General features: G+C 41.9%; 1 protein-coding gene across 3 annotated transcripts in view; it reads left to right on the top strand.

Moving 5' to 3' along the window:
- PTPRJ (protein tyrosine phosphatase receptor type J) overlaps nucleotides 1-14,774 on the top strand; it is a 98,843-nt gene that overhangs the window by 26,683 nt on the left and 57,386 nt on the right. Inside the window, exon 1 of one of the 3 annotated variants that reach the window (XM_041129257.1) lies at nucleotides 8,097-8,180. The exons of the other annotated variants lie outside the window; for them this stretch is intronic. Coding sequence (XP_040985191.1) covers nucleotides 8,112-8,180 — 69 coding nt within the window. The 5' untranslated portion in view covers nucleotides 8,097-8,111. Of the gene's footprint in view, nucleotides 1-8,096; nucleotides 8,181-14,774 lie in introns of those variants that run through there. 3 annotated transcript variants of the gene reach the window in all.

Raw genomic sequence — 14,774 nt, 5'->3', positions numbered from 1 at the left:
TGGTTGATTGGTTTGGCTTTGTGGTGTGCAGGAGAATGCCACCGGCATACTGTAGTCCTGTTTTCTGTTTACTGTGCACCATATGGGCCAGGGATTGAGTATAAGGAATAATTTGTGTGAACTTCACCCCTATTTCCCCCACTGAAGGTAAGAAATTTCTGCTTCTGAGACTACAAAATCATCAAGTAAAGATTTGAACATCAGGTCTGGAGCTTTATTGTAAATTAGTGTCTGTCTGTTGTAGCCTGGTAAGCAGATGCAGTCTCTTAGTGTATCCGTGTTGGAGGCTGTGGGTGTTTGAGAAAGGGTGAGAGTGACATCTGGTCCTGGCTCTGTGGAGTGGGTCTCTTCTGAGCCTGAAGGTGCTGGAGCCCTCTCTTCTGTCGCAGCCCAGGTGAGAGGAGGGACTTAAGTGCCTGGGAGCTTTTCCTTGTTAGGATTTTATAGTTTGTATCTAAAACACAGCTGGCTCTGTGATTAGGTGCATTCTCAGATTAATTCCTTACTTCCTTTTGGCAATATTTTGAGAGGGTTTTTTTTTGTCTGCCAGCTTGCAAGGAGTTGGGTTCAACCTAGCCTGAATAGGAGTGCTCCTTAAAGAGGGGTTATTTGTGCAAATGAGCTTTGTAGAAGCCCAGCCTGTCCCTGGTCATGGGGGATCATAGCTTGGGATGTTCTGATGGGTTTACATGGACATGTAAAAGCCTCTGCTTTTACTAGTTCAGTGGGAATTTTTTTTTTTTTTTTTTTTTAAATACAGTGTATCAAGATGAATCATTCATGGGTTTAGGACATCTTGGTAGATGGGTGCTAAGATAATGGACTCTACGTACCTCTATGAAGACTCCTAGCCAAGGTTATGATGTTATGCATCTTGCTCTGTTTGCTGACGGTTTGTTTCTGCAGTGAGAGATGGCTCTGGAGGGTGTTTTCTCAAAGGAATGCTGGTGACTTTTGTTTCTGCATTCCCCATCATGGTGGAGCTTAGACTGCGCTTTCTCTCGTTATTTCCTTTTGTGCACTTGGATTCTGTTAAGTTAGTGCATTTTTAATAAGCTTCCTTGTTTATTTTCTTATATACACACATGAACAGGTCACTGCTGGCAAGTCTATTTCTACATATCTAATTCTGAGTCCTCATTTTCAGATTACAATTTCTACCAACTCTGTCCCTGGAAATAAGCAGAGTGCCATGCAAAGGGCAGGTGGTGCCCAGCCAGAGGGTTGGCTTGGGAGTACTATATTGCCTCATGAGACCGGAGGATGCTGCAAAGGATGGGGCAGCAGGCTGTGGCCAGGGAAAGGTGCAGCTTCGTTTTGGGGCAGGCCAGCCTACATACGCAGCAAAGCATGGGACTATCTGTGATACTGGAGACTGTGAAAGTTTCCTGCTGCCTTCCTCTAGTGCTTGTTGTGCCTGCAATGTGAATAGTCCCTGCAGATAAACGGAGGTTGCTTCTTTTTGCTGCCTGCCCTCCCCAGCGTTTCCTCATGCCCAAAGTGGCTCAGCCAACTGATACCCAGAGCATTCCCTTGAAACTTTAAACTTAAATTTGCCAAAGATGTCATGATACAGAGGAGCAAAGGGGAAAAATTGCGAGAGTTGATTTAGTTAGCTTCATCAGGCCGCAGCCTGTATCAGCTCAAGGACAGATGACTTGTTAGTTACTGTCTGAATTCGTAGTAAGAGGGATCATATTGTTGTCTTTGTCTAAACTTGCTCTGCTTCTTGTCATTGTGCAAGGTGGCCTATGTGTTTTGAAGTGGAAAGGGCAGGGAGGATGCTAGAGTGGTAAATAGTGTCCAGCTGAAAATAGAAGAGGCCTCCACCACTAGTGACATCTGAAACAGGAGGCATAGCTCTGACTGGAAAGGGGAGCAGTTTTCTGTGCTGGCAGGGATTTGGGGCAAGTGACTTCTCTCTGTGATCAAGATGTAGCTTTGGCTGAGAAAGAGAAGGGCTTCCACCGTTACCCTCTGGGTTGCAGGTGAAAGAAATGCACGTTAGTAGTTTCACTGTGGCAGAAAGTAGCGGTGTGGAACCGTTAAAAGAGACTGACTCAATCTTGCCAGTGTTTTTATTATATTAGGCATGCCATGGTTTCGTTGTACTTTTTAAACATTAAAGTGTGCCTCATTGTGAAAACCAGTGTGAAGGGAAAAAATCGGTGCCTGTGGCTGGCATCAGATTTACATATGCAAAATTTTATTGTGTTAATAAGGGAGTTTAGGGTTTTCCTCGTTTTGTGATCATGCTCAGTTGTTTTCTCTGATTCTGCAGGAGCTTTATATACTTACAAATGCCTCAAACCAAAGGGGAAATAAAATGAATGGTGGTAAATTGGTGGGGTGCTTTTAGGTCATCAAATTTTGCTTTCTTTAATTGTTTTTCTCCAGTGAAAGCATATACGGGAATTCTAATGTCGTCTTGATGCTGCACGTATTATGATCACCCATTTATAACCAAATTTTGGATTTGGGGAATTGACAGTTCGTGGCTTTCCTGCTACATGAATTAAGCTTTCTAAATTCTAGTGTTCTTTCAAGTCCACTTGCAGGATAAGCCACTTCTTCTAATACTAGGCTTGGAGTTCAATGCCAATAAAAACGTACTTGTTCTGGTCAATTCCAAAGCAATTTTTGTTGCGAAGTAGCCTGTGCCTGGTGGACAGAGGTCTTTGATGGTTTCACTTTCTATGGATTTATACTTTTTTTTGTAAAGGAGAAATACAAGAAGTGTAGCCTCAGTTTCCTTCCCACAGTCTTTGTAAATGTGTATCTTCAACAAAACTGGAAGAAAAAGAGGGCAAAAAACCCCCCTCTTTCTTTGGGGAAGTTCATTATCTTTGGTTTGGTTTGCATAATTCTTTGAGGGGAATTCACCTCTAGGGTCTAGTTCCGTGCAGCTGGGCACCAGGGAGAAATAAGCAGCCCAGATTTGAGGTCAGGATCTGGCCTTTTTAGCTGGCATACTGGGGATGCCACATACACAGGCCTGGTATTTTAAACTCAGTTTCCAATAGATGTTGCATCTGACAGCTGAAGAAAGGAGACTGACATACTCTCACATGAGATAAAAGAGCAACATTAACATCTGCAGAATGAAAACTTTCTTTTTCTTTTATCAGTATCTGTCTGCAGTTTAAAATCCTATTTCTGGAAATATTTCTGAGATAGAAGAAAAAAAATGGGAAGATTTTTGTGAAAGTTTGGGTTGCATTTTTTTTAAGTGACTAATAGACTAGCCAGTTATTCTTTCTAATGAACCTTGTACTAGTTCTAAGACTCTTCTTACAATCAACTGAAGAAACAAACTTTATTGGTACTATGAAATTGAACGTGTTCACTTGAATGATCAGTGATAAATTAAGTGTATCGCTGCATTCATGTTAAAATAATTGAAACTATCTCTTAAGTACATTCAAAGCATTGGTAGATATTTGTATTGTGAATGTGTTAACTGAAATCCAATTTTAAGACATAATTATGAGAAGGACAAAACTGTAAGATCTGGAATTAGATCTGTTGGCCCTTTGTCCTTTAATCTCCATAACAATACAGGTAATTGTATGTATACAATAAATCTCAACAATACTCTCCTTTGTCCCTATTAAAGGAAAGAAAACTTTCCTTTGTCTGTAACTTATCAAGGACTTGCATTCGGAGATGTTAAAATTTCTGGGAGATGGTTACAAATAAAAAAGCTAGCCAGCTAACAGAAGCAAGTAAAAAAAATTCTTTTATGTGTTGAATTCATTTGGAAACCAGGCGTCTCTTCCAGCTTAACAGTTACAGATTAAATATTGTTATAAAGTGTTTAGCTGTTTCTTCATAAGATGTTTAATGGCCAATGTCCTCCAGCACCACGTCAGTGCATTTTTATCTTCTTGTTGTCTCTTTCTCCAGCTGTAATGATTTTTCATTATTGCTGAAAGGTAGTTGATCTAAAATGTAAATGTCTTAACACAATGTATTTTTTTATGTGGATTTGAGACTATGTAATGAAAGTGTAATTTCTTCTGTGCTTTTGTTGTGAGTGTGTGCCCAGTTCCTCTGTGACATGGTAATTTCTGAGCTCTACTATACACTTGTAGTAAAAGATCCACATTAAAGAAGGTAATAATTAGCGCTCTATATTCATGACATTGAAAGCTTAAAATGCTTGAAAAAAGCAACTATATCCTTAACTAACTTTATAATCATATAACCTGCTTTTAAAAAAAAAAAAAACCAACCTAAAAAATCCCCCCAACCAGCCATTATATGCTTTTGATGATTAAAGCATATAATTAGTTTATTGTACTCTGAATTAAGCTAACTTTCTTTTTCTTCCCTGTCTGCAGTATTTTGCAAAGTACTGACACTGCTAGTGAGAGTATATATGCTGAGCTTTAGCCAGCAGCAAATATTTGCAGGTGGATGCAATATCTGGAACAGCCTTAAGCAGTACTCATTTCCCAGTACTACAAGACAGACCTACGGTATGTGGTTTAACTGGTATTTATTTAACTATTGTCTTCTGACTCAGTCTTCATGCTTTTAAATGTATCCGTTCAACTATTTCCTGGTTCAGCATGCGAAGCATAAGGCTGCAGGAGGAGTGAGCAGAAGGCCAGAGCTGCTAGTTACTTACTGCAGAGTGTACTTTTCCCTCTTCTCCACCCCAGCGATCTCCAGGTAGTGGAGCCTAGTTCTCTTTACGGTGAAATTGGTTAGGACTTCATCTAAGAGGTGGAAATAAAATAGTTCACTTCTAAATTTCTGAAAATTTGAGCAGCCTACAAAAAAAAAAATTCTCCTTTTCATTCACTTGTACTGTTTTGGTTTTTTGCAGGAAGGGATTGCTGTTTCTCTAGCAGCAGTTCTGGGTGATTCACAGAGCAGCCCCTGCTTGGTCCTAGCAAACCCATTGCCTGCTTGCTCTGCTGTTACCAGACAGAAGGTCACTTCTGATAACCTTCACTGTGCCACATAGGTTATGCTTACGTGCAAAATTCTGTGCAGTGCATTTATGGTTTGGCTTGTAAGCAGTGTGTGCAGTGATTCTTCCTATGCCTAAGTTTAAGACTATTAACAACAACTGACACGGTTGCTACTTTTTATTTATTTTCCAGCTCCTCTTCAAGGTAGGAGAATGGTAAGTTGTAATGCCCAACTCTGCCAAAGACCAGTTGCTGCAGGTGATGTGAGTCCCCTGCACTCCTGTTCCTGCAAATTGGCTACACTAGTTGCTTCTGCTCTCTTCTGAATGAATTTTTTTTTTTTTTTAAAAAGGGGAGGTGAAAAAGAAAACAGGTATCTCATGTGCAGATGTTTGTTCACATCATTGCTACATGCAGTATTTGTCACTACTGTCTTCAGATTGCATCACGTTCCAGCTATGTTAACCTGAGATTTGCAGTGAAAACTGGTCAGCTGAACATTTTGTCTCCTGTAGAAATGTGTGGAAAAGATAGGAGATAAGGTACTGCCAAACTGCAGTTTCCCTTTTGAGCAAAGGCCTCTTACTTTTTGCGCTCCTGAAGTCAGACGTTTGCTGCTCCATCTGCCAGGGAGTCTGTAGGACTTCCGACATCCTGCTAGAGTTTTGAAGATTAAGTTAATGACTGAGAAGTTTTAGGACTTGCAGCAGGTTGTGCTGTTAAGATTTTTCTGAGGACACAGGAGCTGCTCGCCTGCCGCCCTTCATATCTTCTCTTCACACTTTCTTCCCCCTTGTTGTACCAGTTGTGTTTGGTGACCTGGAGGCTGTAAATGCCATGGGACATTGTGTATTTGTACATGGCTAGTACTAAGGAATCTTGATGGGGTTAGGACCTCTGGCAATGACTTCAAAAAAGAAATCTTTCTTGGTTGCCAGGTGCATGTAGGAAGTCAGCATAGTGCCGCACTACATCTGTCTCCATCAGGATTCACTTATGCTCACAAACCATGTCAAAAATGAGAGCTGGGGAGAAAAAAAGCTTCCCTTGCACAACTTCCTGTGTTTTGTGAATACAGTATTCCTTTTTGGTCATGAATGGGTTATAAATCAGACAAAAGCTGGGTTGTGGGGTCTCGTGAATTGGTTAATTCTTGGTGGGTTTGTAGATAGGAAAGGCATTCCTTACATCAGGCACAGATGGGGAAGGGTTTCTTGTGCTGAGATAGATGTTCACCTCTAGACACAGGGCAGCCTGTGGTAAACCACTGGAGTGCTCAGGAAAAGGGGGTAGGAGTGTGATTGAGGCAGTACAAAACCTTGGCAGGCATTTAGCAGGACAGCAAATTTCATCCTGGATGTTCGACATGTCATGGAGCAAGTCTGAGTTGTGAAACAGCTACTCGGAGCAAGCGGGGGCAGTGAGAGGGATTGGGATGCTAGGGAGTAAACTGTGCCTACAACCCCATGAAGGGATGGTATGTGGCTGTGCAGATCCTGTTGAGAAATCAGGGCTAAAGATAACACCTGTTATATTGAAATGATGCAAAAATCAGTATGCTAGTAAAATGCTTGCTTTGTAGATGGTTACCATCAGGCTGTTCAAATTCCAAACTGTGTGTATTGTACATAAATGAAACAAACCCGGTTGTTGCCTTTGATTGCACAGCAAATGCTTCTTTTTGCTGAGGAGGAAAACCCACAGTTTGTTTCTCATTGTCAAATAGCGCGGTGCCTGGTCTTGTGGGCAGTCTGTGGTTTATATGTATTGGGTGGTGTTTGGAGGTCTCTAATTTGAGATGTTCCTATCCCTGCTTTAATGCAATGAAGGGAGCTAAATGAGAACCGTGTGTGGCTCTGGGTACAGCTGAGGAGGACATGGAAAAGCAAGCATACGAGAGGCTAATTGAGTTTGGGGCATAAGCACTCTTTCATCATGTCCATCTCTATGAAACCAAAACCAAGGACAAGTTTCTAAAGAAAAGGAAGTAGGTTGTTGGGGGAGGATGATAAGTAAACACTGAGTGTACGTGAGGAGCAAGACTGCTGCAGCCTACATAAGTTAACGGCATGTATCAACTGTTGAAGCAGTGCCCAAGTATGTGCTGTTTCATTACATGGAGCTGAACCATATTCATCTCTGAAATACAACTGACCAGTCCGCCTCCTTTTTAATTAGATCCTGTTGCGATGAGACATCCCTTCCTGAAATGAGAGAAAGGTAAAATTCACCACCCCCTCCACAGACCCTTGCACACTTGACAGCTGTGATAATGTGACACTATCCCCTGTAATTTGGGTACTGCTTAAAAGTGATAGAAGGCATTTCTAGACAGCTAGTGTTGAACTTGCAGGCTCTTGCTACATGAGGTTACCAGCTGTATGCTGTTTACAATGAGGTGATGATAATCGGTGTCTGCTGATGGTCAAAACCATGATCATCTGAGAGCTTAAGGAGGAGTGAGTCTGTCTGATTCATCTGCTGCACTACACAGTAGCAAAGTCTCCAGTCTCTCCAGTTACCACTATTGAGGGGAGGATGTGATGGCTACTACTGTTTGCTTATATATATACATCAGGGTATTGCTCAAAGTTCCCTAGCTAAGAGTGGGGTGACCTTGCTTCTTGTTGTGAAAATGCGTATGAAGGCAGTCTCTGTTTTGAAATGCCTGAACGTGTGTTATTTTAAGCATGCACATGTTCAAACACACAGTTTGTATTTAGGGAACATTTCTATGGCTGCAAAATCCATCTCTGAAAAGCTAGGAAGTGTTGGAATTAAAGCCGCCCATTTGACTTTAATCTGCCCCTTGCCAAAGGATGCAGGCAGGGCCCAGAGCATGCACTCTTCTCCACCTCACCATGTTTAGCTGCCTTTGCTCAGTGCCACCCCCCTCATCAGAGGGAGCTGTTGGAGAAGCTTCAGCTTGCCTGGCTGCATTTTGCGATGAAGATGGAGGATGTCTCTGTGCAGCTCCCCCTATATAGCCTTACCAAGAAGCATGCTCCCCCTGCTTTGATTTTTGGAGCAGCTTTCAAGCTGAGGCGAGAGCCTGCCCAGCTGGGTTGTAGGGGCATTGCAGCTGAGCGGGTGCCTGGTAAGGTGACCCACTGGGTGCCCTGCTGACCCGGATCCTGTCCCATAGGATTGACTTCCTGGCTTGACCTTGGACCTACCTTCTTACTACGGATGTGGCTGGAGATCCTAACCCTAAGGCTGAGCCTGGGTACCGTTCATTGCAGGGCCTGCCATACTCGGGTACCGTGGCAATGCACCCCTGGCTGGTAGAGCCTCCACCTCCTGCTGTGCTATCCTGCTCAGCTCCCTGCTCCACTTTCCCTGCCTTCCCATGCACCTTCCTTACACGTGTCTTCTGGTTATTTCACCTAATTTTTCCCTGTCATTCATCTTGCCCAGTCTGCCTCTCCTTCCATGTATAAGATGGTTAGTTAGGGTTGCTTACAGGGCGTCTTTCAGTGCTTGATTTAGCTTAGTTGTTCTCCAAGTAGCCTTATGCTGCGTTTATTCCTTCTGCTCCAGTTCTGCAAACGCTTCAGTAGGCACAAGTCAAGTAGGACTTTTTATTTTGATATCCCAGGTGTTTCTGATGTATGTAAGTTTTTCCCAGCAGTAGCGAAGGCTACCTTAGTGAAGGGAGGACTGAAGGGGTCAGGGGAAGTCCATTTCTTGCCAGACCATAAGAAGGAAAAAAGGTCACTGGGGTGTTTAGTAATGGCACAGCAACGTGTTTTCCCTTGTTCTCATTTTCTCAATGTTTGAAGCATTTTGGCTGCAACATTTCATGATTAAGTAAATATATTTAGCTAGATGCTGGCATGTAGTCTTAAAAATTTCCTCCAAATTGAAGCCCTTGAGGTAAGTTACGAGGAAATGAAAAGGCGTCTTCTGTTAGGAAGCCTGGGCAATGTCACGTTACACCCTGTGCTATTACCATTCAGATTTCTCATTTAACTAGTTGGCCTTGATTTTTTTCAGAGCATTGGTGCCTTCCTCCCTTTCATACAAAACTACTTTTCCGGCTTCTCCCTCTTGTCTTGCTGCAGGCATTCATCCCCAGTGGAGCTCTGTGGTTTTGGATGCTCAGTGTGCGTGGGCATCCTCAGTTACAGCAGTTTCTGTGGTGATGCTTTGGTGAAATCTCTGAGTGCACCTGAGAGGGGCTGCCCTGGCAGAGCTGTGGCCACAGCCTGGTGTTGCAACCTTTCCTCCCTAAATTCTCCCTTCTCTGGGCCAAATAATCCTGTTATAACTTAAAGTAGGTGAAAGCTCCACCTATTCTGTAAAATCTTTCAATTTTCTTAATGCAAGTGTGGATGGTCTTTCTTCTAGCGATCTACTCGTTTCTAAATCAAATGTATCCAGTTTTCTTAAGTCTTCTCTGTATCTTCATAACTGCAATTTGTCAGTCATTTTGGTTGCAAATCCTTCCCTAATGGCCCCATCTTTTACACTGTTCCCTGCTACATATCATTTTAGAAGCATGTCTGTTTTCATATTTTAGTATTTTTATCAATATGAAACCTCAGAGTGTGATTTCTCTTTTTAAAAGTCTATTTCTAAAATTCAGTCCTGTTCTTTGCACCTTTCTCTCTCCCGCTTTCCTTTTCTGCCCACATCTCAAGTCAAATTTTAGGTATGTGGGTGGAATGGGTTTTAGTAATGTGGGAGAAATGGATAGTTACATGCAGTGATGATGGGGAGGGATAAATGCCTGTGTATTATAGTGACAAAATAGTGTTTGTTGCAGAACTTGGATTGTAATTGCACGTGGTATATGGTGTAGCTTCCACCCAAATTTTCTGTTATGCTTGTCTTCTTTTTTGCATATACATGTTACAGAATAGTTTGTTTTAATTTAGTTTGCCTAGGAGGAAGTGGGTGTTTTAATTGAAAGCAAAAATTCCTGTGAACCATATGCCTCACTTTTCAGTCGACTCTAATTAAATTTCTTTTTCCTCCCTGATTTTGAGTTGTTTCCCCTTTGCGTGTGTAAGTGAGAACTTATGTGGGAGATTCCCATCGTTGTTATCGTGTCATGGTCCTATTTTATGGTCTCATAGTTCCCTCTGTGTTGATCAGACATGTTAACAAAGATTGTGATTACAAACATGTTCTTTATATGGAAAGAGGTTATGGTAGGTTAAATATTACTTCTGTAAGTCCTTTGGTCACTATTTCAGAGTGATAATGAAGATCAATGTATTGAGGCCCCTGGGAAAGCTTCTGTTCATAAATGTGGAGAACAAGGCATGAAGGTCTGAAGTAATGCAGTGAACTGATGACACACAGCTCAGACTTTCTGAATTCCAGTGCTGCTATCTAATTGCAACAGGACCCTGCTCTTGTTTTCTCTTTCTGCTGGAAAGTCATGTTGAATACTAGTCAGCTTTTGTATAACTATAAGATAATAGGATACTTTCAGTAGCATTAGCCAGTTCAAGTATATATGTGTGTGTATGTATCTATGTGACTGTGTATACACACACACGTGTGTATATTTGTGAATGTAGAACAGGAGAGAAGAAACGGAGCCTTTAGTGAGAAATAATTTATTTTGGTGTTTAGTTTTATTTGCTTAGTATCAAGTATTGTTTGAAAGAGGCTAAAGGAAAAGGAACTGTGTGTTGAGATAGCAGTAGGAGAATAAAAAGAGGCATGTACTTGGCTTAAATGATATCCAGACTTACTGTGATATTTTCCAGGCACTGGTATTTTCCTTTATTATTAAGATTATAAACCATTGGTTTTTGTTGAGTCTACACAATAATAAAAAAGAACCACAATATTAATACACGTAACTGTTCCTGAAATATGCATTTGAGTGCATTGTTTTTCTCATCCTTTGTTTTTAAAGAGGAGCCTTGTTATAGCAGGTTTTAACTTCTACAACTGATTAAGGAACCATGAGCTTGACAAATAACCATGTGATTAACTGCAGGGAAAAAATTTGGTGAATTGAATAGAACAGTACTTGAATGGTTTCATCTTAGGCACTTGCAAGGAATTTTATCAATAGAACATGCCAGCGTTATTTCAGTGGCTTTTCTGTTAAATCGATCTGGGCAGTATGTCTTTTCACAGGCATTTTATGTACTGACATATCTGCAATTGGTGGAAAAATCAAGGGCTTCTTCCAGCCCTAGCATCACTAGTGTTGATGTGGCTGCCTGGTAAACAGGGCTGGGGAACTGGTGGGAACATTGTTGTGGTGTATGTTTGCAAGTGTGGGTTTGACGTGGGTGTTTAAGCTCCGCAGTCACTTGCTAGGCTGATGTGTATCTGGTCCAGATCCTTCTCTGGTGTCAAGTTGGTGCGTTGCAAATACATCCGAGTGTGGGGATGGAAAGATGGAATGAGTTGCCTGGGGTTCAGCACCAGCACTGAAGGTTTTCCTTGCCAAAGCGGAGCCTGATAGCTCGCTTTCCATCCAGCCCATCTGATGGGGAATTTGGGTTTCTCTAATACCCAGGCTCTGCTTGTTTGGATCCCAGGGGCTACGGCTGATTATGTGTTGGCTCAACAAGGTGTCATGCATTTGGGCTCCAGGAAACTGTTCTCTGAAGCTTTTGGCCACATATCTCTTTGTCTGCTTATTACCTGATGAACTTCCCACTGCAAGCAAATGGCTCCTGGAGAAAAGAGGGAATTAAAAAACCCATTATGGGTTTTACGCTTGCAATCAAGAATGTATTTTCATACAAAAATACAATCCATAGAAATTTAAGTGACAGTCGGCTATGACATAGTAGAAAATTGACTTACCTTGTACTGATAGAGCTCTAAGAGGTTGGTTGCAAAGTCTGAATGTCTCCAGATATACAAATAATGTCGTATTATCTTATCGTGGTCTAGGCATATATTGCCTTCAAATAGGAAAAATACATAATATTGCTTATTTTAAAATCTTTCTTTCCAAAAGGCATGTGCCAAGAAGCATTGTGCTGGGGAATAAGTTAAGTTGTAACCGGAGGGATTATTTTTTTTATTAGCAGAATTGTTTGTGAATGAGCAATGGAGATAGTGACCTACAGGGTTTACAAAATGTGGGAATCTGCCTGTCTAGCCAGCACTATAAATAAATGAGAAAGGCTTTTGAAAGAAATTTTTTTTTTTTTTTTTTTGTCAGCTCAATATACATTATTTTGTTTCGGCAAGTCTCCTTTGCTTCACAAACTCTGTTCTGTATGTAGTGCTATTTATAAACTGGGGTGGAGGAAGAGTCTCTGGGAGTGGGTGATTCACAGACACAAAATAGGGACATAAACAATGTTAACACTGTGGCATAATCTGATAAAATCAGAAAGTTGGACGAAGAGTGCAACGCTGTTCCTCACTGGGGCTGTTGTGCGGCAGCTTTTTCTCCCTTTCCGCTGACCTTCTCTGACTTGCCAAAAATGCCATCTAGTTTTGTTTTCACAGGGGCCCGACATGGAGTTGCCCAAGAACCTAAGAGCAGTGCTACGGCTCAGTCTTCTCCAGGGAGACTCTCATGCCTGAGCCATCTGAAGAATGTGTGTCACTGCTGGTTTTGTGGGACATGGCAGGAGCGTCCGAGGGCCTCCTGGTAGCTCAGTGGCTGTCGTCTCTGCTCCCTGGCCAGGGGTGGCTGCGGAGAGCTTGTATTCACGGCCGAAGGTGGATTAATGTTCGTATCACAGGCTGGGAGTTGGGGTGATGAGTTATGGATATGTGTTCCCTCCCGTTGTTCCTTTTGTGGGCTCTGGCAGAGGAAATGGGATGCAGGATTTAGCAAATCTCCTGGAGCTTGCCTGTGACTACGCTGAGGGACAGAGGGCAGAGCAGACAGAAGCTGTTTTAGTATAGTGAAGCAGTATTTTGAGTGTGTGTCCTTCTGTATAGGTAGAGGTGGCTTAGTTACTTCCAGGAATAATATATGTGCTTCCTTGTGCTAAATAAAACACTGGCAAAGTCCAGAATTATTTACTGAAAGAGGAGAAAGCAGAAGGATTATGAAGAGGAAGGACATAATCATTACTGCTTCTATACGATAGTACTTGGAGATGTTATTTGAGCTGAACTTTGAGGCACAGCGTATGCTTTATGTGTGTACGTTGTTTTCAAGGCCGTTCCAGTCTGTTGGAGAGGAAGCGATTTGTCAAGTTTACCCAAGTACAACATTGCAGAGCTCATCCTAAAACTCAGGACTCATAAGCAGGCTACCATATCTACAGAACCACAGTATGTCCCAGTATGTCCAGCAAATAATAATTCAGTGAGTCACGTAGCAGAGAAGTATGTGGAGAGATAAAGGAAGAGACTGTGGCACAGGAATTAAAGATGAAATTTGCCTGTGCTGGTGGGTGGGGATCCCAAAGTGCTTCCTGCTCAGAAGCCTGTTAGAACAAAATCAGAAATACACTTCTGAGCATTCAATCCACAATGGAGATAAAAAGCACATAGAGGTTTTTTTTAAAAAAAAAAAAAAAAAGGCAAGCCCAACCAAATAAAAATACACAGACAAAAGTGTGCAACCATCAGAGGCAGGAAAATCCTATCTTTTGCTTTCTCCTATTATGGGAGGGGTCATTGTTTCTTTTTCTAGTAAAAGAATCCTTTTTTTAAAATGTCTGTGGGAAAGGAGAATAGTCTGAATTGAGTCTTTGAGATGTTGTATTACAGAGAGTCACAGAAAATGTACTATGCAAATCACTATCTGCCTTATTACATGCCTCAATAGAGTTCATTGTCTCAATATTGCTATTATTGGAGATGGATGGACACTACATGATTTTACCATCAAGCTGAAAAACTTCAGTGTTATAGTCTGATTGCTAGGGTAATAACAGTGCACTGACTTAAAGGAGAGAATTGAATTAAGGGGAGTGAAAGGTCCATTGCTCTGTCCATTTTAGTTTGTCTTTTGTAGACTGTGCATCATTTTAGGGGTCACAACAGGGGGGTTTGTGTTTCGTGGTCTTGGTTTTGTTCATCTTTCATTGCTGATAGAAAGAAAGCCTTTTTATGGGGAGAAATCCTCTAGCACCTGCTGTGATTTTCCTTGATTGCAGTTGTAGGGGCGCCAGCGTTGTTGTGACAGCAGCAATGCTGGCATCTTTCTCAGGTGGGTGGTGACCCTGTACCAGCTTAGTGTCCTTGTGGATGAGGAGCACCTACTCCTTTGCTCCCTGATGTCGGGGACTCATCACAGTACTGCTCTTCTCTGTTAGCTGGCTTCTTACCTGTGGGACTGCTCACGGAGTTTCCCCTGAGCTGTCACTAGAGCCTCACATATGCCTAGGGCAAAATCTAAATCCTCAGAGCTGCTGAAGTCAAAACCTATCTGATGTCAAAGTCTGTGCATTGGCATAGTCTCCCTTAGGCCTGCTTTTGAGGTCTTGCTCTGGATGTAGTGGGTTGCATTACAAACAGACAAGAATACTTTCATAGGTCAGGTGCTTGAAATTACAGATAACTGGTGTTTTGTGGTGTGTGAGTTGTTTGGGTTGGGGTTTTTTTGTAATCTGGTTTCTCAAGCAGATGTGGCAGGAACTTTGGCTATGAAGTTGTTAAAATGAATGGTCAGAAATACGTGATTTTTTTTGTTTTATTTTTTCTGGGCATCATTTGATGAGTTGTATCTGGCTACCTTACAGAATGGGAATTTTTAGATAAAACTTTGGCTCAGGGACTATGTGTTTGCTGTCTCTGTGGCCCCATGGTGATACTAAGGATCCATCATTGAGTTTTCAGCTGGGGTTGGGCTATACTGCTGTTGTCCATGGAAGGATGCATCTCTCCCAAGCAATTTTGGTTCTTCTAAACCTACCATTTGCTTCTTGGTGGGGAGTGGGAAACAACCCAGTTTCTGTC

Source organism: Aquila chrysaetos, chromosome 16 (genome assembly GCF_900496995.4).
Source record: "Aquila chrysaetos chrysaetos chromosome 16, bAquChr1.4, whole genome shotgun sequence".
NCBI classification, from domain to species: Eukaryota; Metazoa; Chordata; class Aves; order Accipitriformes; family Accipitridae; genus Aquila; species Aquila chrysaetos.
Note: the sequence above shows the minus strand (reverse complement) of the source record. Positions and strands in the feature narration are given on the sequence as shown.